At 61.7% G+C, this 26822-nt stretch overlaps 2 protein-coding genes across 5 annotated transcripts; both read left to right on the top strand.

The window, feature by feature from the left end:
- Positions 1 to 1795: 1795 nt before the first annotated feature.
- LOC309886956 (pepsin B-like) lies at positions 1796 to 5611 on the top strand. The gene is made up of 9 exons (XM_082778300.1): positions 1796 to 1949; positions 2254 to 2407; positions 2776 to 2893; positions 3441 to 3559; positions 3879 to 4078; positions 4225 to 4347; positions 4504 to 4648; positions 4950 to 5048; positions 5220 to 5611. Exons 1-9 carry the CDS (start codon positions 1867 to 1869, stop codon positions 5385 to 5387), a joined length of 1209 nt encoding a protein of 402 aa, XP_082634426.1. The 5' UTR covers positions 1796 to 1866; the 3' UTR covers positions 5388 to 5611.
- Positions 5612 to 8717: 3106 nt separating this feature from the next.
- Positions 8718 to 25363, top strand: TFEB (transcription factor EB). 4 transcript variants are annotated; one of them, XM_082778432.1, is made up of 9 exons: positions 8718 to 8847; positions 19863 to 20110; positions 20201 to 20455; positions 20544 to 20624; positions 21426 to 21546; positions 21810 to 21866; positions 22322 to 22397; positions 22574 to 22721; positions 23026 to 25363. In XM_082778432.1, exons 2-9 carry the CDS (start codon positions 19916 to 19918, stop codon positions 23458 to 23460), a joined length of 1368 nt encoding a protein of 455 aa, XP_082634558.1. In that variant the 5' UTR covers positions 8718 to 8847; positions 19863 to 19915; the 3' UTR covers positions 23461 to 25363. The 4 variants fall into 4 exon arrangements, with proteins under 4 accessions (XP_082634558.1, XP_082634560.1, XP_082634559.1 ...); XM_082778434.1 differs by lacking the exon at positions 8718 to 8847 and adding an exon at positions 11875 to 12106; XM_082778433.1 differs by lacking the exon at positions 8718 to 8847 and adding an exon at positions 12741 to 12855.
- Positions 25364 to 26822: the final 1459 nt, after the last annotated feature.

Below are 26822 nucleotides of genomic sequence, written 5' to 3'. Positions count from 1 at the left end.
CAAACCCCATCTAACACTTTTGGGCTCAAAAAGTGCCAAAAGTAGGATGTTTGTGCGTGCTGTAGAGGGCACCTTATTCCTTTGTCTGGTGGCAAGCCCGAGTCCCCATGGGGACCTGCAGATAACACTCGGTATATTGACGTTTTGATAACCGATCTTTGCTTTCAGCCAGAATTTGCCTTTTATCCAATCTTAATAAGTTGATCTTTCTATCAATCCTGCTAGCAAACAAGATAATTACTTTACTACAGTCTCAATATCCAGCAAAGGATACGCGCTTCCCTGTGCTCCCGGGAGAGCGAAATATGTGCACAGCGCCGACACGGGATGAGCGCCGCGGCAGATAACGGAGGGCAGCGAGGAGCCGGGCTGCTCGGCACAGGGTCCTGGGGGGGCACGGGGTGCTGAGCTGTGGGGTCATCCCCTCCAGGCTGGGTTTGTCTTGGCCAGGCCCTGCTGCGGCTCCTGGAGGTGTCCTGGTGCTGCGGGCGAGTCTGCAGGATGGCACAGGGGCAGGGCGAGGATGTGAGTTGTTTTCAGCTCAACACAAATTGTTTTTTTAGCAGGGGGGGGGATGCTGGATGTCACGGAGAGTGGTTATGTAGCTGCGGGATTCCCCACCTGGTTATCCCCGGGGATGCTTTAATGGGGTAAAGCATCGTGCTCAGCAGCTGCTCGCACGCTTCTGGGCAGAGTCACAAAAAGACACAGGGTTCAGCTGCCCCCATGGGGACCGACTGCCCTGGGGTGACATCCCGGTGTCACCCGGTCACGTACCGCCACCCGTGCTCCTGTAGGAAGTTCCATAGGTGCGGCTTTATCCAAAACTTCTCAGTTTTCCCGCTGCTAGAAAATATTTAGGTGATGACCCCAAACGCTTTGGTCCACTTGCTCTGGTTGTTGGCCGTTTGGGAGATCCGTGTTTGCGGGTCTCTTTTTTCACAGGGAAAAAAATAATAACAATAATTAAAAAAAATCAAACCAGCAATTTCCTGACCTTCAGTGCCAGGGTGAGGACCCCGTGTGTGAAGCTGCATCTTCATGCCCCGGAGCTCTCCCTCTGCAGGGCATTAGCTGTCCCCGAGGCAGGTAGCACTACACCTTCTTTTCAACCCAGGATGAAGCCCATCCGTTGTTCCTCATATATATATTTATGTTTTTGGGTTTTTTTAAGTGATTTTTGTCCTAACCAGTGTGAAAGCGGATGGAAACCGGGTGGACTTGGGCAGCGAAGGACTCTGAAGCTGCTGAAGGAGCGGAGAAGGACGGAGCAGGAGGAAAAGGGCGCTGAGGCCACCTAGGAGGGGGCAGGAGAAGGAACCTGGTGGGCTCACCGAGCCCCTGGGTGGGCAGCAGAGCAGCACACGTCTGCAACCAGCTCTGGAAAAGCCTCGGCTCCAGCACCTGCTGCTCCTCCACGCCAGAACCTCCTCGTGGCAGAGCTGGGTCTGCCGGGGTGGCTGAAAGGGAGGCAAAAGAGCCCCGAGGTTCCTCCCCGCGCTGCGAGCTGTGAGCGCCTTTGTTTTGGGCAAGGTGGAACAGGTTTGAGAGAAAACGGCTCCAGCGTGCTGACTTTTTGATAACTCCTCTCCCCGCTGCGATAAGAAGTGGCCCCTTAACCGATGGCGATGCTTTGATGTGGCCACTGAAGGCGCGAGTCGCTCTGTTCTCATCTGGGCGCCTCGCTAAGGACACAAAATTCCCCAGCTCCTCGTGGCCCCAAATACAAAGAAACCCTTCAAGCCGGGGTTACGGGTTCTGGTAATGGAAAACAGAGGTCAGCAGATAAGGGGGGGGGTCACTGCTGGCTGCTATAAAGCCGGGGAGCCCGCGTGGCTCACCCAGCTGCTGCAGCCTGCGGAGGGGATGCGCGGAGCCGGGGGTGCCCGCACCATGAAGTGGCTCGTCCTGGCCGTGCTGTGCCTCCAGCTCTCGGAGGGGGTGGTGAGGTGGGTCTGGGGGAGCAGGGAGAGCTCAGCAAGCAGAGCCCGGCTGGGTTTGTAGCCCCTGTGTGCTGTGCTACCCGAGGATAAGGTGTTTTCGTGTCCATCTGGCCTCGTGCCTCGCCATAAGCCATCGTTCTGCACCAGCACCAGCCCAGGATGTGCCCCTGGCTAGGAGGGGACCCTGGAGAAGCAGCCAGCAGCCGAGCAGAGGGCTCACGGCTCTTGGAGGAGGCATCACCTGAAAATGCCCAGCCTCCTGATGTCCTGCTTTTTTAATTTATTTTTTTAAATTTCTCCCTCTGTGCAGGATCAAGCTGAGGAAATACAAGTCCACACGGGAGGTGATGAGGGAGGCGGGCGTGCTGAAGGACTACCTGAAGAAAATAAAGCATGACACAGCCAGGAAATACCACTTCAGTCGGAACTACATCGTGCACGAGCCGATGGCCAGCCATCTGGATGTGAGTACAGGTTCCCCCTTCGCTTCCAGCTGTCGGAGCAAGCTGTCTGCCCGTGGGCCTCCAGGGGCGTGAGATTTCTTTGTCTCGCTCCTTTTTAAGCTTCTATGTGAGATTTTAGACAAGTTTTCTCCCAGCCGAGTCAGCAGCCCGAAAATCTCCGCTTTTCTCTCTGCACCAAAAGAAATATTTCATGTCACTTAATCTGGGAGCAAAAGCAGGGTGGGCGTTCAGTCCCTCCCTCCTACTGTGCTGCTGCAAGGCTGAGCCTGGGTTTTCCAGCATCCCTGAAAAGTGTTGGGTCCCAACACGAGGCTGGGAGGTGAAAACCTGTCCCAGGGCCGTGGAGACATCGTGTCTCTCATCCGCAGTCCTCCTTCTTCGGGGAGATCAGCCTCGGGACCCCCCCGCAGAGCTTCCTGGTGCTCTTCGACACCGGCTCCTCCAACCTCTGGGTGCCCTCCACCCTGTGCCAGACTGCAGCTTGCAGTGAGTACCAGCAGGGGCGATGCTTGCGTTGCACAAAGCCCCCCCCGCAGAGCACAGCATAGTCCCAGCACACGGGAAAAATCACCACGGCAGCCCCAAAAGCATCCCCGGTGCCTTTCTGGGGCTTTCTGAGGATACGGAGGCTGTTCCTTTATGTGGCTGGCTAATGACGGTGTCCAAATCTCTGTGGCTGCTGTGGGTGTCCTCAGGGTGCTGAGATCACAGCGCTGGTGCTTGGCTCTCCGTGGATGGAGGAAGGGGAGAGCGGAGTGGGTGCCCGCTCTCCCGTGGGTCTCATCCACTGGCACTCGCTGGCTGCGGGGCAGCCGTGGGGATTTAAGAGCTCACACTGGGAACCTGATGGGGTCATGGTCATTCCCTCGAGGGGATGCAGACAAAGCAGGGATGCAAAACTCCTTAGAAACAGCCTCAGGGCAGATCCCCAGCCCACCCTGCTCCCTCCCTGGGCATCATCCTGCAGCCCCCCCGGTGTGATATCAGGCGGTGGTGTCCCCAGGAGCTCCCTCACCTCTTCTCTCTCACGCAGAAAATCACGCCACGTTCAACCCCAGCGCCTCCTCCACCTTCATCAACAACGGCCGGACCTACAGCCTGACCTACGGCAGCGGCTCGCTGACGGTGCAGCTGGGCTACGACACGCTGAAGGTGGGCACAGCCCTGCTCCCGCTGAGTTCCCCGATGGAAAGAGCCTGGGGGGTGGCTTTTGGGCAGGTCTCGTGTCTCTTGTAGACAAGATTTGCACAAACCAGGTCCTGAGATGGGTAGGAGCAGCATAAAGGGGTTATTGAGCCTTTTAGTTACCCAGCTGGGGTTCTATCTTTTTTTTTTTTTAGCATGATTCCTAGTGGTTTTTCCAGGTGCCCGGTGCTATTTTCACCAGCTGGGAGCTTGCCGTGCGCTCCCCGGGTTTGCACTCTTTGGCTTTGCACCACCACGGCTGACGTGGCACCCCATTCCCCTCCAGATCCAGAACATCAAAGTCAAAAACCAGGAGTTCGGGCTGAGCAAGAACGAGCCCTCCGAGCCCTTCTACTATGCCCAGTTTGACGGGATCATGGGCATGGCTTACCCCTCGCTGGCCGTGGGAGGGACGCCCACCGTGCTGCAGGGCATGCTGCAGCAGAACCAGCTCACCCAGCCCATCTTCAGCTTCTACTTCTCCCGGTAAAACCCTCCTGCAGGTCCCACGTGTGTGCGTGTGTCCCTCCGACCGTCTCCACGCTGCTCCCTCAGGAATTTATCCCTCTGATCCGTGCGCGTCACGGCTTTCTGGGTCGCTTTGTGCCGCCCTAACCCCGCTGTTTTCGCAGCCACCCCACCTACAACTACGGGGGGGAGCTCATTCTCGGGGGAGTGGACAAGAGGCTGTACACCGGGGAGATCGTGTGGGCGCCGGTGACCCAGGAGCTGTACTGGCAGGTGGCGATTAACGAGTGAGTTGCGTTCGTCCCCGCCGGGCATCACCCGCTTGGGAAACCCAGCCTTGAGTTTTGCATCTCGGAGGCTCCCAGGCTTTCAGACCCAGCCGGGACGGGCTGTGCTGCCCGTGGGTGCTTAAAGCGACTTCTTTCTACCTTTTCTCCCCCCAGGTTTGCCATCGGAGGGTCGCCCACGGGCTGGTGCAACCAGGGCTGCCAGGCCATCGTGGACACGGGGACGTTCCTGCTCACGGTGCCCGAGCAGTACCTGAACAGATTCCTGCAGGCCGTGGGTGCCCAGGAGACCAGCTATGGGGTAAGTGCAGGGCTGGCTTCAGAGGCAGGCACGTAGCAGGGGAGGGTTGTGAGTGAGCCAGAAACCCTGGGTTTGAACAGATATTGTAAAAAAAAACACAGTGTCTGCAGAGCGTGGTGCTGGAGGCAGCCTGGTGCACGGCCAGGGCTCTGCGCACCTCTTGTGGTCGGTGCTGCTCCAGCCCTAAGCTCTCCATCACCCTAAGTGAGCTCCCCATCACCCTGAGCTCCCCATTACCCCAAGCTCCCCATTACCCCAAGCTCCCCGTCACCCTGAGCTCCCTGCCCCCCTCTCTCCCCAGTACGCCGTTGAATGCAGCCAGATCCGCAGCTTGCCCACCATCACCTTCATCATCAGCGGCAAGGCGTTCCCGCTGCGCCCCTCTGCCTACGTCCTCAACGTACGTATCGGCCAGCAGCCTCACCCTGCTGGGTCCCGAAGGGAAAGGACCTGGTGGGGTTTTTTGGGGGGGGACGGCGGCGCTCTCCCTCCCTGTACGAGCACATCCCACCCCGCTGCAGGGTGCTGGTGCTTTCCTAGGCCCTGACTCCCCGTTATTCCCCCTTTGCAGAGCAATGGTTACTGCACCCTTGGGATCGAGGTCACCTACCTGGCCGCCCAGAACGGGCAGCCGCTCTGGATTTTGGGTGACGTCTTCCTCAAGGAGTATTACACCGTCTTCGACATGGCGAACAACCGCGTCGGCTTCGCCCCATCGGCGGAGAGGAGGAGGCAGTGAAATCCAGCGAGCCTTGCTGGAGTGCTGTGGGGTCCCTACGGGTCTTTTTGACCCCTTTCGTGCCCTCTGTCTCTCCAAGGTTTCTGTGCGAGGTTGTTCTCTGTCTCCCGTTGCCAATAAACCACAGCACCTGCAAGTGCCTCTGCGCTGCGTTTGCGGGGCGCCAGCTGAGGGCTCGTGTGTCTCTGACAGCAAGCAAAGTGCCGTGACGTGCTTCTGGGCAGCTTTCTGCAAAGTCAGCACGGGGAAAGCAGCAGGAGAGCTGTCCCTGCTCAAACCCAGCGCTTACAGCGTGCTGCCTGCCCCTGGCAGCTGCTGGGACAGTCTCAGCCTTTATCCGTAGGGAATTCCTGAGCTCCTGCTTGGAGGCAGTGCTGCTGAGCGCCTGGCTGCGAGGGTGCCCAGCCCCTCCGTGAGGTTTTGCAGCTCAGCTGGGGGGTCTTAAACACAGATGGTGTTGGTGTCAAACAGCAAACACAGCCCCAGGGAGAGGGGTTCCCCGAGGGGTTCCCCAAAGCCAGCTCTGCTCCGTACTGGTGCAGCTGTGCGTGCGTGTGAGCAACTGGGGACCAAAAAGCCGAGCCCCAGCAGCAGGGCCAGGCGCTCCCCGCCTCCGTGCCTCTTGCTCTGGGCATCGAAAAGCTCCCCAGGGACTTGTGTGGGGAGTGAGCAACCTCCTGTGCCTCTGGATATGGCTTAGAAAACACCCGTGGTGAGGTCAGAGTGGGATACGAGCCCAGTTGAGGTTAGCCATGCAGTCCAAATGACCCTAAATCCTGTTTGATCAGGTAAGGCAACAGCCAGAGCGCTGGGAGGCGTGGGCTGGGGCAAGAGGGAGCCGGTCCTGGCACCTGGGAGCGGGCAGCGTCTTCTGCAGCAAGAGGAGAGCAGCCGGAGGCTCGGGTAACACCGCTTTCCTGGGATCCAGACTTGTTTCTTAGAAGCTCTTTATCACCGGGGCTGGTTATCATATATATTAATAGCTCTGTCATCTCAGCAGAGAAAGGACACAAACTCCTCCGTGCTTTGTGTCAAAATATTGACACAGGCGGAGCGCAGCGATATGGAGATGAGGCAGGAGCAGATCGCAGGGAAGGGCATTTCTGCGCCGCGCGACAAAGCGTGGAGGTCTCGGGGAGCCGCAGCTGCTCCGGCAGCACAGCCCCGTGTGCTGTCCCTAAAAGGCTTAGGGCTCGTCCCAAAAAGAAGGATAAAAAAAATCTGCACCACTGCCCGTGTAGATGAGGCTGCTGGGGACATGGGGACAGTCATTGTGGGGACCCATCGTCCCTAACGCACCTGAGCATCCTTGGGGTAACGGCTAACGAGCTGCCGGGGATAATCTTTGGTCTTTTGGAGCTGGTTGAGTGGTTGGAGCTGGGTGGGTAAAATGCCTTCCAGGGCTTCTCTGCTGAGCGATTTCTAGCTCCACACTTGGTTTCCTCGGGGGGCATTGGCAGGGCTATAGGGCACCGAGGGGCAGAAGGGGAAGAAAGGACAAATGCCGGGGAAGCGAGATGTTTTGGGGCCACGTGCTGCTGCCCAGGAGGCTCAGAATGGTGCCGAAACCCACCCCTACTGCTTGGTGCCAGCTGTAGGATGTAAAACGTGCCGTGGGCTTGCACAGGAGAAATATTGCAGGCTGTGGCGCCACTTCACTAAATTTTGGCTGCGTGGAGAGGTTGAAGGAAGGTCGCCAGTGTCGGGAATTTCCATGTGATACGAAGGCGCACATTGCCTTTGTTTCCTGGAAAGACTGAGCTAGTGGAAAGAGAAAATACCTTAGCCTCTGGAAAACAACAGAATCGTGCTTCTTATCAGGTGTCCTGTATTTGATTTCCGTACCAAACTGGCCGGCCTGGTAGCACCCAGGCGCCCGAGGAAGGTGGCAAACCGCAGCGAGAAGTGCGTGGGAAGCGCTGGCACCGGCTGGGCGCAGCGGGGACGTGGTGGAGGCTGCTGCTGGCCCTGCTCTGCCTGCAGCCCGTGGAAGGGAAGGTGAGGAGAGCCTACAGGGATGGGGACGGCCATCCCCGTGCCCTGCAGGACCCCCCCGAGGAAGGGTGGATCTGGATGGGAGCGAGCGGGGTGCCGGAGGGGGCCCCGGAGCACCTCCAAGCGGAGCTGGGCAGGAAATACCAGCTCCGACGTGCTGAGGCTGATGAACTACCTGGATGTAAGTGTGAAAGCTGTGAAAGCTTCCTTTCTTCTTTTTTTTTTTTTTCCTTCCTTCCTTCCTTCCTAGCTTCCTTCCCCCAGCTCTGGTGTTTTGGGACCGCTGCCTGCTCCATGCTCTGGCAGCCTGGCGGCTCCTGGCCTCGCCGATGATTTTTGATGAGCTGTCAGCAAGGCCTTGCTGTGCTGTAGCTGCCCTGGGTGCCCTCTGAGGCTGTGAGCCCATCCTACAACCCCGTAACTGTCTGGGTTCTCAGCGACAATCAGGGTTAATTTGGGCTGTGCCATGCGCTCAGCCACGTCTCGGGGACCCCGAGGTCACCGGGGCTGTCGGGAACCTGCGAGGAGAGGGACGAGCAGAGGTGGGGGGCTGCGTGTGACTTCTGGGGGGACTGCCCGCGTGTGTTTGCCAAGAAATTAGGGATTAAAAACCGTCATGGAAAGGCACTCGGTGGGAACAAAGGGACGTGGCTGTTCTCCAGGGGTGAAATCTTCCTCTTCACCACTGTGGGCCCCAAGGATGGGCCATGAGAGGCTGCGACGCGCGCCCCCCACCCCTTGTGCCTCCAGGTCACTGCTGATCCTCTGTGTCTGCAACAAGCCTCGGGCGTGGGTGCAGGGAGCTGCAGGACCCTGGTGCAAGGGGCTACATGATTCGGTGCAAGGAGTTGCACAACCCTGGTGCAGGGAGCTGCAGAGCCCTGGTGCAAGAAAACACACAACCCTGGTGCAAGGAGCTGCACGACCCTGGTGCAAGGAAATGCACAACCCTGTTGCGAGGAGCTGCATAATCCTTGTGTGAGGAGCTGCACAACCCTGGTGCAGGGAGTTGCAGGGCCTCAGTGCAAGGAGCTGCATGACCCTGGTGCAAGGGGCTACATGATTCGGTGCAAGGAGCTGCACGACCCTGGTGCAGGGAGCTGCACGACCCTAGTGCAAGAAACCACACAACCCTAGTGCAAGGAGCTGCATGACCCCGGCGCAAGGAAATTCACGACCGTGGTGCAAGGAGCCGCTCAGCCCCAACACAAGCCTCATCCTGCGCTCGGCCCAGCCCGGCCCTGCCTCCCTCCTTTCACCTCCCCCCCGGGATAAAACCTCCCGGAGCGGGAAGGGGGGGGCCGGGACTACAACTCCCGGCAGGCGCGGGCAGCCCTGCCCCGGGCGGCCTCCAGCTCCCGGCGTGCCGAGCCGAGCCGAGCCGAGCCGTGCCGGGCAGTGCTGCCCTCCCTCGGTGCAGCAGCAGCGGGACCGAGCCGAGCCGGGCCGGGCCGGGCCGAGCCGGGTGAGTGCCTCTAAGGGTTGGGGTTGTTTTTCTGGGGGGCTCCTTCCTCGCCCCGAGCTCGCAGCCGCGTTTTTTTTTTTTGCGTGTTTTTCTCCCCCTTTTAATTTTTTTTCCCTCTTCTTTGCGCTGTTTTCCTGCTGTTGGCACGGTGGTTTTTTAGCTTCTTTTTTCCTCCCCCCTCCTGTGTTTTTTTTTCCTCCTTTCTCTTACCCGAGAATCCGCCCCCAAGCCGAAAAGCAAGGGGGGTGCGCACCCGAGCACCCCCCCTCCCCACACCCCGTCTCCATTAAGTTCGCTTTTTTTTGGGGTTTAAGGGGTGCCCCCCCCGTGCACACACACAGGGAAACTGAGGCACGGATGCTCAGCCCCCGGTGTCCCCCCCCAAGCTGCACCCCCAAGGCAGGGGCCGACCCCCCCCGGCTTTGGGGAGGCGCAAAGGAGACCCCCAAAATCCCCCCCCCATGGTCTCAACGAGGCTGTTTTGGGGTTTGCAAGAGGCCTCCCCCCCCTTCAAAACAACTTTTTTTGGGATCCCCGAGCGCAGGGAGGGGGGGCATGGAGGGGGTTGGGTGGGGGGTTGCTGTTAAACCTCCCGGCGCCCCTTAATTATTCCGGCGAATTTAATTGCGAAGAAGCCGGAGCGATTACGCCAGCCCCCGCGCCCGTGTCCTCTAAAAGCCTGGGTGAGTCAGACGATGGGGAAATTTCCTTTAAAAAAAATAAAAAAATAAAAACATTAAAAAAAAAAAAAAAAGAGAGAGAGAGAGAGGAAAAAAAAAATAAATATGGAGGTTATTGTTGGGCGCTCCCCGGATAAATAAATAAGCCCGCGGGCGCGCAGGGCCTGCTTCCAGCAATCCCAGCGCTTCTGCCGCCTCCCCTGCCCTTGAGGCACTGGGGGGGGCTCGCAGGGGGGTTATTTTATCCCGATGTACTGGCATTGGGTGGAGGTTGTGGGGTTTGGGGGGTTTCCCCCCTCCCCACCACTCGCTCCCGTTTTGCTTTTCGCCGCCGCCGTCGCGCGCGGCTGCGCCGTCCCCGCTTCCCCCTGGGTGCTGGGGGGGGGCTGAGCCCACCCTGACCCCCCCACACACCCCTCAAAAGGGTTCTTGGGGGTGAGACCTTGCTGGGGGGGGGTCAGCACTGGAGGGGCTCGGTTATCTCCAGCTGTGGTGGTGCCGCCGGGAAGCGGCACGTGGTGACCCCACGGCGCAGGGGGGGCGGCGTGTTTTGGGGAGGATGCCGGCTGCGCCCCCCCCCCCCTCCATCACCACCACCCTTATCAGTAGGAAACCGCTCGGGGTGGGGCTGGGTGCAGCGGGGCGACTCCAGCATCCGGGCGTTTTGGGACGCGGCCGCCCTTTCCAGCTCGTTCTTTTTATTTTTATTTATTTATTTTATTTATTTATTTATTTTTTCCCCCGTGCGGGCCGGCGGCACGTGTGTGCACGGCCCCACGGCTCAGCCGCTGCTCCTGCGATGCTCCCGGGGATGGGGAGGGCACCCCGGGCCCGTGAGCTGCTGAGCCACAGGGGTTTGGGGTTTTTGGGGGGTGTTTCCAGCTGGGGAAATGGGGAAAACGGTTGGGGAAGAGGAGGTGGGGTTGGTAAAGGCACGGCGAGGAGGGCACCGGGAAAGCGGGGGCACCGAGGGCAGAAATGTCCCCCCCCGGCTCCCTGGTGTTTCGAGGGGGTGCTGGGGGCCTGGTGTGGAGAGGGCATGGATCAAAGCCCTGTGTGTGTGTTTCTCCATCCTTTTTTGGGGGGGGCAGTAGATGGGATGGAAGATTTCCTGGTGCTGAGCATGGCACAGCCGCCTTCTCCATCCCCTCTGCAGCTGGTTCCCACCAGGCGCCTCACCCCATCCCCGAATTTCCCCAATTAATCATTTTTTCGTAATCACTTGGAGTTGGTGCTTTGTTTTTTTTTTTTGGGGGGGGCACCTCGAGCCGTGCCGCGCTGTCACCACTGCCCGGATCTGGTGCACGTCGATCCGAGAGGAAAGGGACCGGGGCCGGCCACTTATTGGGGTCAGCTCAGCACATCCACGTCCCCAAATCATCCCCCGGGGAGTCCCGGTGGCCACGGGTCCCGATGCTGACCGTGGTGGCCGAGTCCCCGTTTGCTTTGGGGATTTGGAGGCTGAAGTGGGGCCAGGGTGACGGCGCTGTGATGCGCAGGGGTGAAGCATCAGGAAATATTTGCACGGCTTCTCCTTGCCCCAGTGCTGCAGGAGGAGCCCGGTGGGTGCCGGTGACGCGTCGTGGTTGGGTTTTGGCACAGCTCGGGGGGGGTTTGCGCCCTCGCCAGCCGGGGCTGCAGGCCTGGAGCTGCCCGGCTGTGGGATGCAGGAGGCTGAGCCCCGGGCTCCAGAAGCTGTCGGGGATCTGGAGCAAACTCCGGTTCTGCTCCTTCCCCTCCAGTGAGACCCGAGGGAGGCGGAGGCGAGGAGAAATTGAGAAGGAAAACTCAGAGGATGGGTACGGGGCTGCCCCCGGTGCCCGCACCGCCGCTTCTGCCAACCCTTTCCACCCCCCTTGGTGCTGGGCAGGCAGCGGAGCAAAGCTGTAAATATGAAATGGCAAAAAGGCGAGAAAGAAAGGGGGGAAAAAAACAAAACAAAAGAAAAAAAAACACAACCAAGCCACACAGTTTCCCTGGGGGTGGAAGAAGAGACCCCGAGAGAGGCCTTGATCCTGGAGAGAGGCAGCGATGGTCCCGGGGTGCCGGGTCCTGGGGCCCCCACTTGGTGCTTGAGGACGGTGGGACCTGGGCAGGGTGCTCCGGAGGCGTTTTGGGAAGGTGGCTGTTACAGGGTGGGGGCTGAGCTCGTCCCGCCCGTCCCCAGGCTCTGCCCCGATGGGGTGCTTTGGGTCTGGGATGGAGGAGCCTGGGGGCTGCTCGTGAGGCCGGAGGCTCCCCACGGAGCTTAAATAATGCTCTGCTTTACTTAAACCCATGCAACTTTCTCACCGGATAAACCTGAAACGCCCAAACAACATCTTTCCCTGCCGGCTAATTCGCTCTTTTTTTTTTTTTCTTTCCTCGCCGTACGTGCATGCAATTAATGGAAGCGATTTAATTCTCGTCTAAACAGCTGGGAAGCTGAAGGCGGTGCCGTCGGTGAAGAGCCGTTTGCCATCCCGTGCCTGCTTTCCCACCGCTCTGTCCTGCCCGGCCCCGGCTCGGCTGTAAATTCTCCTTTCAGCGCGGGGCCGAACCTCGATTGCAGTTTGTGCAGCTGCTGCCCCGGCGCCCAGGTGCCAAAATTCGCAGGGGTGTGAGGGCACCCGGCCTGGGTCCCTTGGCTGCCCGATGGGGCGAGCCCACCTGTAGCAGTTGGAGCCCTCATGGGGCTTAGGGGGGGTCCCTGGTGTGGGATCTGTGCTGTCCCTGATGTGCCCCCACCCCTCGTGGCAGCGTGTGCTCGGGGACAGGCGTGTCCCCAGGCAGCTCTGGCTGCCCCCAGGCTGATTTGGAGGAATCGCACGGGGCCGGGAGGTTTTAGGAGGAAAGGATGGGGGCGAGGAAGGTGCTGGGGAGGTTTTGCAGCCGGGGGGAGTCCGGCCGGGCTGGTTGGGCAGAGCGGGGGCCGCGTTTCCTTGGCTCGTGGGCAGAGGGTCGGGTGCCAGCGGGCTCGTCGCTGACAGCAGCTCCTGCCTTATCTGCAGCAGGGTGGGTGCCTATCGCAGCCCCAGCGCCGCGCCAGCTCCTCTGGGGCCAAATCTACTCCCATGCCCCGGGGCGGGGGGCTTGGTGCCCTTCGCGCCCCTCTCCAGGCGAAGCCCTCGCCCGGATCAATCCCAACCCGCTCGGGCAAAACCTCTCGGCTCCGGCGTGCTCAAAGCAGCGCAACGCGTGGCACGGGACCCGAGCGAGCAGGGCAAACACCCCCGGCCTCGTGCACCCTCCTCGCTGCGGGGCAGGGGCTGGCTTTGCACCGGGGGCTCCCGGCGTCCGCCCTTGACCTTGGCGAGCGGCGCGGAGAGGAGAAAGGTCCCCGCCGCCGGTAAGGTGCCGCTCGCCGGCTGCTCACCGGGGCTGGTGGCAGGGAGAGGACATGTCACCGGCTGTCCCCGAGTTGTTTATGAGCAAAGGGGGGGGGCCGGGGAACAGCTGCAGCTCCTGGGGCCGGGGCGGGCGCGGAGCCGGGGCGGGCGGCCGCGGTACGGTTACATGAAATCCACCTTGCGAGCGGGCGGGCGGCGGCATATTTATAAATATTACCTCCCCGCAGCAGCACGGCACGGGGGGGAGGACGGCCGGGGGTGGCGCTGGCAGCACCCCCAGCTCGGGTCGCAGGTGGCTGCTGGCACCCAGAGCTGGCTGCAGTGCCCGGAGAGGGGCTGGGGGCTTGGTTGTGCTGGGTGTCCCCCCCTAGGGACCCCCCAGGCAGGGTTTTGGGGAGCATCGTGGTGCGCTGCGCCCCAAGCTGGGGGAATGCGGAGAGAGGCGTGCTTCCAATTTCCCTTATTTATGCATTTTAAAGGAAAAATACCATAAAACCCAGCGCCCGAGTGGTGCGGGGTGACCCCAGGGTGGGGTTTTGCCCTCCTGCTCCTGTTTTTATCTTCTCTCCGGGGGGGGACACACGGTGAGGCTGTGTGTCCTTCTCCACCGGCACGGCTGGGGCCTCCCCAAGGTCACTGCGCTCTCCTGCTCCTCGCTGCACGGCCGCCGCGGTCCGGGCCCGATTAATCACTCAGCCCGGGGTGGTGCTGGGCCTCCACGGCCCTTCCCGGCCCCTTCGTGGCCGTTGGCTCGTCCTGGCCCCAGGAACGTCCTTCTGCCTGTTAACACTTTTATTTTTAATTGCCTGCCTCTCCGGGAGGGGAGGGCGGCAACTTGTCGGCTCTGGCTGTTTGTGCTCGCGGCGGTCGGTCCGACAGTGATGTTTCAATCGGGGGCCCCCGCGCAGCCCCGGCTGCTTTCCTGCTGCAGGAAAGGATTTGGCTCCATTTCGGGGCCCTCTGTAGGGGCAGGATCTGGCCCTACAGCGGTGAGGTCCTGGCCTCTGCCTGCTGAGCCCACCCGGGGTGGCACCGTGTCCATCCCTGCGCCGTGGAGGCGTTTTGGGGCAAAGGAGCGAGGCTTTGTGGTCCTGACCCCATAAAGGTGGCCACATGGAAGTGGGAACCTGGCTCCTGGGGATGTCCTTGGTGCCTCCAGAACCAGAGGCTCACCCCGGTTATTCTGCTCCAGGGGTGCCGCTGTGACAGGGGACGCTCAGGGTGGCTCTCGGTGACCGTGCCCCGATGCTTTTTGGGTCCCGAGACCTCCCCATCAGGGCCCTGGTTCTCTGGGGGTCCTGCTGCCGCCCGCACCGAGCGTTAATGTTTTCACTGTGCTAAACGCCTGGGCCGCTTCCAAGAGCAGCATTTAACGCATGGCAGGGAAAACATTTGGCCTTTGACCCAAGCGCCTGTTAACAGCGCCGTGGTCCACGTTTCTCAAATGCCGGGGCTAAAAACAGGCCCGGTGACTCAGGCGCTCGCTGGCGCTGTCAACTGACTCCTGCTGGGATTTGCCAAGTTCCCCCCCCTCCGCCTTCTCCTTCTCCCTTTCAGGGCTGCGTGCTGGTGGCTCAGGGAAGGTGCCTCGGGCTGGCTGGGCCCCGTCCGCCTCCGAGGGCGCTGCTGCTCTCCGGCTGTCCCCATTCCCACCTCCCCATCCTCATCCTCCAGCAGATGCGGCCTCGGGAGCCTCTGGCCCAGCCCCGAGCGGAGCCGTTGGATGGGGATGCTCAGGGCTGAGCCTGGGTTGAGCCTTGGGTGTCCCCAAGGATGGAGAGCGCCCCGCTGCTGGGCTTTGGCCACCCTCGAGGGGAGGAATTCCTTCCTCCCACCCCGGGTCCGACCCTGCCCCGCTGCCCCGTGTGCCAAAAAGGAGCCGCGTGCCGATGACGATGAAGGACCCCGACCTTCCTCCCGCTGGGTGCGAGCGTCACCCGACCCCTGACACCGTGGGGACGCTGGCACGGCGTAAATCCCCCCCCCAACTGCCAAGTAGGGGCGAGGGGAGGCTGTGGGGCCGGGGCCGGGCCCAGCTGCGTGGCACCGGCCGGGTGCCAGCCCGCGGCGCTGGCAGGGCGGTGGCTCAGCCGCCTGGCCTGGGGGGGCTTCCTCGGGGGCTCACCCATGGGGTGAGCATCGTCCCACGGGGAGGATGCAGGAGGTGACAATGGGGACACAGCTGCCCTCGTGGTGGGACCCCAGCCCCGTGGGTGTCCCCAGCACAGGCGCAAAATGGAGAGGGTGCGAGGAGGCTCTGCACAAGGAGGATGTGTGCGGGGTCCCCGGCACCATGCCAGCCCTTTAGGGCATCACACTGGTGTCCTTGTTGTCCCCCAGACTTGCTGCCACCATCCTGGTGGTGCCCAGCACCAGCATCCCCATCCCCAGCGGTGGGTGCTGCTGGGGGTGCCGGAGGGACCCTGGTGAGCTGCGCCCCTCACCCCACACGGGGCCGGATCCAGCTCTCCGGGCACACCGAGGGATTGGGATTGGGATTGGGATCCCATCCCTCGGAGGGACGAGGAGCCTGCCCCCCTCCATCACTGCTTTTAGGGCAGGATGTCACCACCAGCAGCTCTTTCCCGGTGGCCCCGAGGGGCCGCAGTGGGGCAGACCCCACTGGGGGGACTCCTCTGGCACCCCGGAGAGAGCCCGGCAGCGGGTGGCAGTGGCCGGGGCTATTTTTGTCCCTCTCTTTTTCTCCGGCCCCAGCGCTGACTCCCGTGCTGCAGCGAGACGAGCCAGCAGGTTGGGAGGCTTTTTTGCAACTTCCTCCGCCCGCGCCCGCTGCGGCTGCTGCTGCGTTAAAAGCAGGGCCCTAAAAATGAGGAAACGCGGGGCCGGCACAGGAGCCGGGCAGGGCAGCGAGGAGCACAGAGGAGCTGCGAGAGGCCAGCCTCGGCGCCCGGAGAGCCCCCCTTGTCCCCCGCCACCCCCTGCCCAGGTAACGCGTGTCCCCCTTCCTCCCTGTCCACGGGTGGCTTTGCTGGGGACACCCCTCGGGGTGGTTTTGGGGTGCCCCAGTGGTGTAGGAGCAGCCGGGTGCCTTTTTTGCCGCTTGGCACCCAGAGCTGGGGTGAAACGGAGCCGCGGGGGGGGAGCAGGAGGCGCTGGGTGCCCTCGGAGGAAATCTCAGCGTGGGCTGAGCATCGCCACCACCGCGTGTCCTGGCCTGGCCGGGGGGCTGCCCTGCACCCAGGGGGCTGCTGCGTCCCCAAAACGGCCGCGGGTGCTTCGCCAGAGCCGGGCTGGGGTGCATGGGGGTGTCCTCGCTCGCTGCCCCTGCGTGTCCCCCCCCCCCAACTCCCTGCCTTTGAAAAACAAAAACCAGGAAGGAAGGCTCGGTGGGCGCTCGCTGCCCGTAGCAAGAAGCGGAGCTATTTTCACTTCTTTCTTCCCCGTTTCCTTTTCTCAGCCCTCGTGCTTCTCAATGAAGCAGCACAGGACCTGGGGGGCGGGGGGGTGGTGGAGGGGCGGCACGGTCACCAGCCCCCCCTCCCCAGCTCCCCAGGGCCGGGGCAGGCTCAAGCTGCCGATTGATTTTTCCATTTGTGATGCCCACGAGTGACTGGCCACGGAGCTTCCCGGTGTGCCGGCGATGGGGTGGGGTGGGGGACTCGGCCCCAATGCCACGAAACCCTGGGGCAGTGCCCCCCCCCGCTTCTCCTCCCAGGTTGGAGGTGGTGCACTCGCTGGGTGCTGCTGGGAGGGTAACGCGATCCTGCTGGGGCTGTGTCCAGGGACTGGCTCCGGGCAGGTTTTATTTTTAACCCCAACTTCTTATTTTTTTATTTTTATTTTTTTTGGCCTTCCAGCCGCATCCGCGCTCGGAGGTGCGCTTGGGGGCGAGGCGGTGGGGGGCCGCGTGTGTGGGGACGGGGACAGCGCCAGGAGCGGGGTGCCCTTGGCTGCCGCCCCCACTGCCTGAGCAGCTTTGGGGACACGTCTGCCCCTTTGTGGGGCCGCTGGCCTCGTGTGGGGTCAGCGGGTGGCTGTGGGGCCGTGCAGAGCCCCGTGGAGCAGCGCTGGGGTCGGTGCCGTGGGGGGCAGCTCCGGCTGTGCTTATTCCCGAGTGCTGCCAGGGCACGGGAGGATCTGCCTGATGAAATAACACCCCCAGAAGAAAGGCAGGAAAGGTCCAGAAATAACCGTGCGGCTCGGTAGCACCAGGGGTGTTCTGAAGGGAGACGAATTCCTTGGCTCCGGCCTCGCACGGTGTCCGGGGGGGGGCACCGGCAGCACTCACCCTGCTGCACGCGACCGGCCGGGACGCTGTCCTGGAGAGCCAACGATTTTTGCTCACGCCGGGAGCTTTTCTCCCTAAAAGCTGCTGGGATTTTAGGGTGCGATGCTGCAGTGATGCGGGGATTTGCTTTTTCCCCCCCGAGGACCCAGGGGCAGGTCTGGGGCGTTCCCACCGGGGGTTTCCTCCGGGAAATCCGTGCCATCCTCCGTGCATCTCTTGGGGCAGCTTGGGCTCCCTGGCCTCTTTCCCTATTTCCCTTCTGCCTTCTCACCCTGTGCCCGTTCCCCTTCCTTCCCCTTCCCGTTGCCTCCCACCACCCCACTCCATCCCTGGATCCGCTCGGTGACCGCCGGGGACATCGCCCCGAGCAGGTGCCCTGGCAGCACCCACGGGGTAACCCAACGCATCCTGACCCACCGGGGTCCCCTCCAGGTGAGGACCGGGTCCGGGCGAGCCGCTGGATGTGCTTTGCTCTGGCTGCGAACACCTTTCTCCTTCCCAGGAACAGCAGGAATCCCAAACGTGGTCCTGTCCGCCCCAGAGATGCAGGATGTGTCCCCTGGAGGGGGACAGGACGTGTCCCCTGGGGTGCCTCCCCGCTCCCCGGCCCACCCCGGCCCTCTCCCTCCTGGTGGGGCTGAGTCAGAGCGAAAGCAGAAGCTGCTGGGCACTCCGGGGGGGGCGCAGCCGAGCAGAACCCAGCGGGTTATTTTAAACCTGACCCAATTTCCCCCTCTGCTTATCGCTCGCTCGAGGCCGGGCCCTGCTCTGACCACCCTTCCCCATCTCGCCCTCGGCGGCGCCCCGTCTCTGTGGCTTCGAGCAGGGGTTTCCCTGGGGGGGGTGGGGTGGGAAAAGCAGCGTTTTCTGCTCCCCCCGCCCCCGTTTCCGATACAGGGGCTGAGGGGAAGATCCTGCAGCCGGGCTGGTTTAGGGGGGACGGGGATGACGGGTGCTGTGCCGTGGGTGGTTGTGCTCCGGCACGCTTCCCGTGACACCTTCCTGCCCTGTGCCCTTTCTGAAAAGTGTCCCTGGGAGCCCCAAATCTCCCCCCCCGGCTCTGCAGCTCCATCCTCGCCCTCCAAACTGGGTTTCCCCAGCGCTGGAGGTGCCGGTCCCTCTTGTTTCACCTTTTCCCCCTGCTCCCCTCCTCGTCCTCCCCCTGTGCCCACCCAGCCTGGCCGCGCAGCCCCCTCGGGATGGTTCGTGGGGCCTGGAGCTGCTGGCTTGGAACCAGGGCGGGCGATCCCACGGGGTCCCACGCATGGCTTGAAATCCCTTCCTGCCATCCCCTTGTGCTGGAAGCAGCCCAGAAAACACCACTTTTTGGGGCTGGCTGCTTTTCCCCCTCCGTGTCCCGGCTGTGCCTCGCTGTGCCCACTCTGTTCCACCGCACCGGGAGGGCTCATTGGTTGTCCCAGCTGCTCTTGGAGGCTTTTCCTCTCACCTTGCGCTCTGTATTTGGGGTTATTATCCCAATAAGCTGTGATTTCTCCCCCTTCAGCCCTGTTTTATTCCTCACAGGCCGTCCCCTGGCAGCTCAGCTGTTGCTCATCTCCAGCATCCTCCTGCGCCCCCTCCAAGGCCGTTTGCGCCGGCGCCTTAACGGAGCTCTGCTCGCAAGCTGTCCCAGACCCGTCTCCTCCCTGCCCCCTTCAGATGGGCCACCATGTCTAATTAATTACCTTCCCCTTGCTGTTCAATAGCTGGCTCTTGAGCCATGTAATCGTGTTTCTGTCCACGCTGCCTCGATTTAATTTCCCCCTTAGGATACGGCGTGGCACCGTGCGTCGGACGCCTCGCCGACCCCCGGCGTGCTGCATCCCCCGCGTCTCCCCTTTGTCTGCGATTATACGTTGAGTTTAAACAGCAAAACCCTCCCCATTTCTCTGGGTGTGCTGCCCTAGGGCTGCCCTACAAGAGGGGACGGGGGCTTTGCAGAGCCCTGGTCCCACATCCCCATCCCATCCCCGTGCGGCAAAACATCTCCGCGGTTCCCAGCCGAGCTTCGTACCCCGTGCCGGGCAGCTCATGCGGCTGTCCCCTGGCCCCGTGGCTGTCCCCTTGTCCCTGCAGCCTCCCCTGCCCTCCTCGGGCCACCGTCCCCTTTTGTACGGGGGAACAAGGGCAGCTCTGTGCGCTGCGGGGCCACGCACGCCTCTCCCCGCCGCCGCGCTCGCGTGCCGGCCCGGCACAAAGCCGCGTTGTTCGCCCGTGCCGCGGCGGAGGTTTGGTCGCAGCCCGCCTGCGGCGCCTGGCACGGGGCTGCCTTTTCTTCCCGGCCTTTCCTTGCTTTCTCTTTCTCTTTTGGGCTGCTCTGGCTTTTTGCTGCCCCTCTTTTCGGGGCTTGGTGGCTCCAGAGCATGCTCCGATGCTGTGCCCCTCGCCATCCCCATCTCCCCCAGGGTGTCCCCCGAGTCCCGCCGTGCCCTGTCCTCTCCTCCCCTCGTTGTCCCCAGGGCCAGCGGTGCTGTCACAGGGATCTGTGGGCAGACCCGTCCGTCCGTCTGTCTGTCATTAGGGCTGTCCTTTCTCGCACAGCCACGTTGGGGCAGAGCCCAGCTGCCCCGGCGCGACACTCGGTGCGCGGCTCAATGATGGCAGCACCCGAATCGGAGCCAAAATCTGAGCCGCGGCTTCGCGGCACGGTTGGCTCCTCGACGTAGCGACGTCAGGTGCAGGATCAGCAGGACGTCCCCTCCCCGTGCCTCAAAGTTTCGAAGCAGGCTCTTATTCCCGACTCCTTTCTCCTTTTAGGGTCACCTCTGTGCCTGGTGGGCGCCCGTGGCCCCCCGCCCCCCCGCTGCACCATGGCGTCCCGCATCGGGCTGCGGATGGAGCTGATGAAGCAGCAGGCGCAGCAGGAGGCCGAGAGGGAGCGCATGCAGCAGCAGATGATGATGAACTACATGCAGCAGCAGCGGATGCCGGTGGCCTCCAGCCCGGCCATCAACACCCCCGTCCACTACCAGTCCCCGCCGCCCGTGCCCGGAGAGGTCCTCAAGGTAACGGTGCCGGGAACGGGGTTGGAGAGAGGAGGAGATTTGGGGGATCCCTCGGCGACGCGGGGGCCCTGACGGGTTATTTCCACGCAGGTGCAGTCCTACCTGGAGAACCCCACCACCTACCACCTGCAGAAGTCGCGGGATAAGAAGGTGCAGGCGTACCTCTCCGAGACCTACGGGAACAAATTCGCCGCCCACGTCAGCCCCGCCAGCCACTCGCCAAAGCCCCCTCCGGCCGCGTCCCCCGGCGTGCGGCCCGGCCACGTCCTCTCCTCCTCGGCGGGCAACAGCGCGCCCAACAGCCCCATGGCCATGCTCAACATCGGCTCCAACCCCGAGAGGGAGGTGAGGAAGGGGCCGTTGGGCTGCTGGAGGGGGCGCGGGGACGCTCGGCACGGCCTGGAGAGTGACCCCATGTGCCTTCCTCTTGCAGTTCGATGAGGTCATCGATGACATCATGCGCCTGGATGATGTTTTGGGGTATATGAACCCCGAAGTCCACATGCCCAACACGGTGAGGCTTGACTGAGGGAGGGTGGCCGGGGGGGGGGTGCCATGGAGGGGCCTGAGCTGGCTTGGACCCGAGGGGGGGATGGGGAACAGTTTGGGGAGGCCTGGGGCTGGGGAAGGGAGGCAGCAAGATGGCCCTGCTGCAACTGCAACCTTAACCCTAACTCCGAACCCTAACCCTAAACATAGCCCTAACCCAAGCTCTAACCCCTAAACCTAACCATAACCATAACCCTAACCATAGCCCTAACCGCTAACCCAAACCCCTAACCCCAACCTAACCCTAACCCTAACCCTAACCCTAACGCTAAAACTAACGACGGATCTAACCATAAAACTAACCCAAACCCTAAGCCTAACCCGTAACCCTAACCTCTAACCCCTAACGCTAACCGTAACCGTAACCCCTAACCCTAACCTTTAACCTTAACCATAACCCTAACCCCAACCCGTAACCCTAACCCTATCCCCTCCCAGGAGCGCAGCGCCGCCTCCCAGGGCCAGGTCCGTGGGTTGGTGTGAGCCTTGCAGTGGGATTCATCCTGCCGGGCCCTCCTGGGCTGTGATTCACCTGCCCTATTTTAGATGCTGGCCGTGGGAGGGGATCAGCTGCGCCCTTTGAAGTCCTGTTTTCTTGGCGACTCTGATTATAGCTGCTTTAAGGGCCCGGGAAGACAATTATACCTGCCCAGTCTGCGCACTCGCGTCCTGGAGGCCAAGGAGCTGATCTTAAACCCCGATCCCATTGCCGAGCCTCTCTCCCGGCCCCGGATGGAGCTGACCCGCCTGTCCCTTTGCTTTCCAGCTGCCGATGTCCAGCAGTCACATGAATGTGTACAGCGGGGACCCCCAGGTGACCGCCTCGCTCGTCGGCGTCACCAGCAGCTCCTGCCCCGCCGACCTCACCCAGAAGAGAGAGCTGACAGGTACGTCCCCAGCCCCACAGCGTGTCCCCAGCCCCACAGCATGTCCCCAGCCCCACAGCATGTCCCCAGCCCCACAGCATGTCCCCAGCCCCAAAGCACGTCCCCAGCCCCAGGGATATCCATCCCCACGGCTGGAGCCCACGGTGACAGCGAGGAGCGGGGCTGGCTGGGGTTCCCCTGTCCCAAGGATGGCTCTGGGGGAGGCTGTAGGGGCGAGACGCAGCCTCAGCCTCTCCGGGTGATGCTGTGGGTCTCCGTTGCAGATGCCGAGAGCCGAGCCCTGGCAAAGGAGCGCCAGAAGAAAGACAATCACAACCTGAGTGAGTTGGGGGCGGCACGGCGATCCCTCTCCCACCCCAGCACCCTCCGTCCTCCTTCCCTCTCTGTCCGAGCTGGGTCCCCTTCCCCTCCCGTCTCACCCTAGGGGAAATACCCCCACGGCCACCTCTTCCCCAGTTCTGCAAAACACCCGTGGGGCCGAAAACACCCGCTTGGTGTTCCCATCAGCACCGGGGGAAGGTCAGAGCTGCGGGGGCGATGGGTGGGAGTGGGACCAGAGGTCACCCCTGAGCCCCGGGGAGCTCAGTGCGCACGGACAGGAGGAGCTCTGCCTCCCCTATTTCAGCTCCCAGCTTTCCTTACACCCCGCTGGTTTTTCACCCTGAGCTCCCCGAATCCAGAGGGTCCCATAGGGGCACAACAACGTCCCCGCTCCCCGTGAGCTGGGGAGCTCACCCCAACCTCCTCACCTCTCCTCTCTCTTCTCGCCCTGCAGTTGAGAGGCGGCGAAGGTTCAACATCAACGACCGCATCAAGGAGCTGGGGATGCTGATCCCCAAAGCCAACGACCTGTAGGTATCCCTGGTGGCTGTGGGGCTGGGACACCCGTGGCTCTTGTGGGCTTGCTCCACGCCGTGCACGGCCCCGTGGCAGGAGATCCTTGCAGAGGGGCGTTTTGGGGGAGTGGGTGCAAGCTGCAATCCTTTGGTGTTTTTTTTTTGTCTTTTTTTTCCATCCTGCACCGCAGGGACGTGCGCTGGAACAAAGGGACGATCCTGAAGGCTTCGGTGGACTACATCAAGAGGATGCAGAAGGACTTGCAGAGGTCGCGGGACCTGGAGAACCACTCGCGGCGGCTGGAGATGACGAACAAGCAGCTGCTGCTCCGCATCCAGGTGAGCTTCCCCGTCCTCTGCCCTGCTCTGCTCCAGCTGCCAGCACACCTCCCTCCTGCCCCACCAGCGGGGCACAGCCTCCCTCCCTCTTTTAGGGCTGCCAACTCACCGGGAACACCGTGGGCAGAGGCCACCGCGGTGAGCTCTGCGTGGGTCACCGCTCCTGTCCCTCCCCATGAGCTTCCTGGTCCCTCTGTCCCCTTTTCCCTTTCATTTCTGTGCCTCCCTTCTGGCCTCCTGCCTCCGTGCGCCCTGTCCCCGTGTCCCCATGTCCCCACCGAGCCTTCCTACGCTCTCTCGGCAGGAGCTGGAGATGCAGGCGCGCGTCCATGGGCTGCCCACCTCCTCGCCCTCGGGTGTCAACGTGGCTGAGCTGGCCCAGCAGGTGGTGAAGCAAGAAGCCGGCGGGGACGAGGGGACGCTGGAGCCGCTGCTGCCCCCCCAGGACCCCGAATCGCAGCCGACGCTGCCTGCGCCGCCGCAGTCCCCCTACCACCAGCTGGACTTTACCCACAGCCTGAGCTTCGACGACGGCTCCCGGGGTTTCCCGGATAGCCTGGAGCCCGGCCACGGCGCTTCCTTCCCTTCGCTCTCCAAGAAGGAGCTGGACTTGATGCTGATGCAGGACACCATGCTGCCCCTGGCCTCCGACCCCTTGTTCTCGGCCATGTCCCCGGAGGCCTCCAAGGCCAGCAGTCGCCGCAGCAGCTTCAGCATGGAGGACGCGGACATGCTGTGACCAGGAGCTGCGCCCGCGCTGGGGGCGAGGACTGGGCCTTCGAGTTTGGTTGCTGAAGTCACGGCGCGCTCTTCCTCCCCTCCCCGGAGGAGGAGGAGCCCGTCCCGCCGAGCACTTGAATCTACGTAGGAGTACATTTTCTCTATGCAATGGGGTAGGGGTGGGAGGGGGCTCGCTTCAAGGCTCGCCGGGTACCGCCACGTCTTTTTGCAAGCTTTTTATTTTATTTTATTATTTTATTTTCGCCCGGAGCTGGAGCCGACCTTCTTGGCTTGCCATGGCATTGGCCTGACTGCAGCTTTCCCAGCCCCTCAGCTGCTTTTCGCCTTGCAGCAAAACCCTCTGGGACCGCGCTCCTTCCCCGGGGCTGGGAGCGGAGCGAGGAGCCCCCAAGTCCCCGGAGGGAGAGGATGCTCAGAGCTTTTTGCCTTGCCGCCCCCTCGCCCCCCTCCCAGCTCCGGTGGCCCCACAGATGCCATCGGTGGCTGTGTCACGCTGCCACCTCCCCGTGGGGGCTTCTCCTTCCCTGCTGGGGAGGCAGGAGCGGTGCTGCCTGGCCCCACCAACCTCCTCCTCTAGGTAGTGGGGAGAGCAAATTAATTCACGAGGCACGGGAGGGGTCCTGTGAATTTTGTTGCTTGGTGTCCCGGGGTTTGTTCGAGTGTGCAGCTCCTCCACAGCTCGTGCAAACCCTTTAGGGGGGGTCTGGCAGCACCCCAAACCCCGTTGTCACCTGGGCACCGGTGACATCCACCCCGCGGAGGTACCCCCACCCCAAAAGGCCACGCCGTGGCTCCAACGCTGACGTCCTGCCCTGCGTCTGGGCACGGCGGCTGTGGCTGGGGATGGTCGGTGGCGGTTCCCCACGGGGCTCCTTGCTCTTCCCCAAATCTCCAGCTCGCTCCCCAGCCACAACAGCTCGCCCACGGGGCCGTGGGACCTCGGTCGTCAGCGCTGCTGGTGGTAGGAGGGAGCTGGGGCCAGGGGGGTGAGCTGCTCAACGCGAAAACGCTGCTCTGCCTTGGTGGGAAGCCTAAAGCGGGGTGCAGGGGAAGGCTGGAGAGAGGAGACCCCTTTGCAAAACCCCATCAGAGCACGGCGTTATCCCTCCCCGGGCTGCGGGAGGTTGGATGTTGGAGACGGTGGGTGCACGGCCAGGAGCTCGTATGGGGACGAGGGTCACGTTGTGCACCGAGGACGGGGAATGTCGTGGCTGGCGGGGTCAGGACGCGATGGGAAAGCAGGATGGAGAAGGAGCAACGAGGTGGGGTCGCGAGGTGGCACGTGGGGTGGCCCCAGTGCCCCCCGGAGAAGCTCCCATGGGACGTGGAGGGTGCAGGGATAGTGCGGGGACGAGAGGAGGGAAGGGGCAGAGAGGTGCTGGCGGTGCCGGGCAGGGGCAGGCGAGCAAGGGAGGGGGGGGGACACCGGCTGGGTGGGATGCACGCCGGCGGGTTTGGGGCCGTTTCACCCCAAAATCTTCACAGGAGGCCTTGGCGTCCTTGGTGCGCTGCCGTTAGTGCCTGTAAAGAGACTGATCCTGGCGGGCGGTGCCCCCGCGCTGCGCCACCACCAAGCCCTGTGGGATTTACCGTGGCCATAAAACGGTTGCACCAAACCCCCCCGTGCTGCTATATGGCATGCGGGGGGCTGGCTGGGGCCCCCACCGGTGGTCGTCCGCTGCTTAGCGCCGTACGGGGCATCATCCCCCCCCCCCAGGCCGTGAGTTAGCAGTTGTGGATTATTATTATTATTATTATTATTATTATTTTTTAATCTTTTGGGGTTTTTGTTTGTCTTTTTTTTTTTTTTTTTTTAATGCACTGTGCTCTGATTAAAAAATTTTACTACTGTTTTATAAAGAAATGTATAAAAGAATGAACTGGAATGGAAGAAGAATCATTAAAATATATTTATTTACAACATGCCGGAGCGTCGCAGCGTGGCCTTGCTTCTTCTCTACCTGGAGAAGGGAGGTGGGGGGCACCCAGAGCCCTGTTCCCCCCGTGGTGCTGGGGCATAATCCCCATTTCTCCCAGGCCTGAGCTTGGGGGCTGCCCTTTTGGTGCTTTTTTAATTTATTTTTTTCCAGAAATCCCAGGTTGGTTGGAAGGGGGAGCGCTGGTGCTGCTCTGATTCAGCCCCTCCAGGGTGGTTTGGGGTTTTTTTTTTGGGGGGGGGGATGCTGCTCCGCAGCTCCGGTGGTGCTGACCCAGCTGCTGATTGCTTAATGGGAACCAGGCCCCCTAATTAATAAATAGTTGTGAGGCCCCAGGGAAGCAGGGCTGGGAGGAACCGAGACCCTGGAGCTGAGCAGCTTCGTGGTGGCCCTGCCTGACCCTTGTGGGGCCATCCCAGGAGCTCAGGTGGGTCTCCTGTTTTTGGGGTCACATCTGTAGCAGGCCTGGGGTAGCTCTGCCCCCTGCTCAGCACCACCTGGGGTGCTGTGGTGTCCCTATGTGGGGTGCCCGGACCCCCACCTCATGGGGCACGGTGGTCCCATTGCCTCCACACCGTGCCCCCGCAGGCCTGGGGGAGCTGGGCAGCCACACACCCTGCAATTAGTGTCCAGCTGGTTAATTAAACCTCAGGAGGAGGGGTGTGCATGGTACCAGGGACCTGGTGGTCCCCGAGAGCTGGTGGGCTGGGCAGGGGGCTGAGCCCCCACCTGGGGAAGCTCGTCCCACCCCATCCAGGTCCCTGCTGCCCCTCGGCCATGGCATTAAACACACACATAAGAGAGAAGAAAACAAAAAAAAAAAAAAAAAAAAGAGAGAAAAAAAAAAAAGAAAAAAAGAAAAAAAACAAGATTCGGCCTTAAAATAGACTTCCCAGGGTGGAAAATCGCAGGGGCTAATCTCGGAAACTTTATTAAAAGCAAAAGGGGAGAAAAAGAGAGAGAGGAGGCTTGGGGGGAGAGAGGGAGTAAGTGGTTTCAGCCACTCGAAGGAAAAAAAAAAAATCCTGATTTGATTTATCTGGGGAGTGTGAACACTAAATAGAGAACAACGCCTGAAGTGTGAATTATTTCCTATATTAACACAGAGAAAAACTGATAGCCTTTTCATGTCAAGAGAATAGCGCGGAGGGGAGGGGGGGGGGCTGACATTGTTCAATCTCTGGGTTTGCTCACTCTTTATCAGGCTGAGATCAAAATTTATTCCCAGGATGAGGCCTGCGGCCCGGCTGAGGCCCTAGAGATTTTTAAGGGCCTAATTAAGAAAACAGGATGAAAATGGCGAAATAAGAGGGCAATTTACTTCTTGCAGAATAGGGAGATCAAATCAACTTATGAGCAATTAATGTGCACAAGGAGAGAATAAAGGGATGCCGGGATATGGTAGAGGGCCTCATTTTAATGA

This window comes from Aythya marila (assembly GCF_965140915.1).
Source record: "Aythya marila genome assembly, chromosome: 24".
NCBI classification, from domain to species: Eukaryota; Metazoa; Chordata; class Aves; order Anseriformes; family Anatidae; genus Aythya; species Aythya marila.
Note: the sequence above shows the minus strand (reverse complement) of the source record. Positions and strands in the feature narration are given on the sequence as shown.

Bases quoted from the DNA above. Each gene is read 5' to 3' on its own strand.
- TFEB (XM_082778432.1), top strand. From the start codon at position 19,916: ATGGCGTCCCGCATCGGGCTGCGGATGGAGCTGATGAAGCAGCAGGCG. The intron at 20,111-20,200 runs GTAACGGTGCCG...ATTTCCACGCAG, and splicing joins TGCCCGGAGAGGTCCTCAAG to GTGCAGTCCTACCTGGAGAA. The intron at 22,398-22,573 runs GTAGGTATCCCT...CCTGCACCGCAG, and splicing joins ATCCCCAAAGCCAACGACCT to GGACGTGCGCTGGAACAAAG.
- LOC309886956 (XM_082778300.1), top strand. From the start codon at position 1,867: ATGCGCGGAGCCGGGGGTGCCCGCACCATGAAGTGGCTCGTCCTGGCC. The intron at 4,649-4,949 runs GTAAGTGCAGGG...CTCTCTCCCCAG, and splicing joins CCCAGGAGACCAGCTATGGG to TACGCCGTTGAATGCAGCCA. The intron at 5,049-5,219 runs GTACGTATCGGC...CCCCCTTTGCAG, and splicing joins CCTCTGCCTACGTCCTCAAC to AGCAATGGTTACTGCACCCT.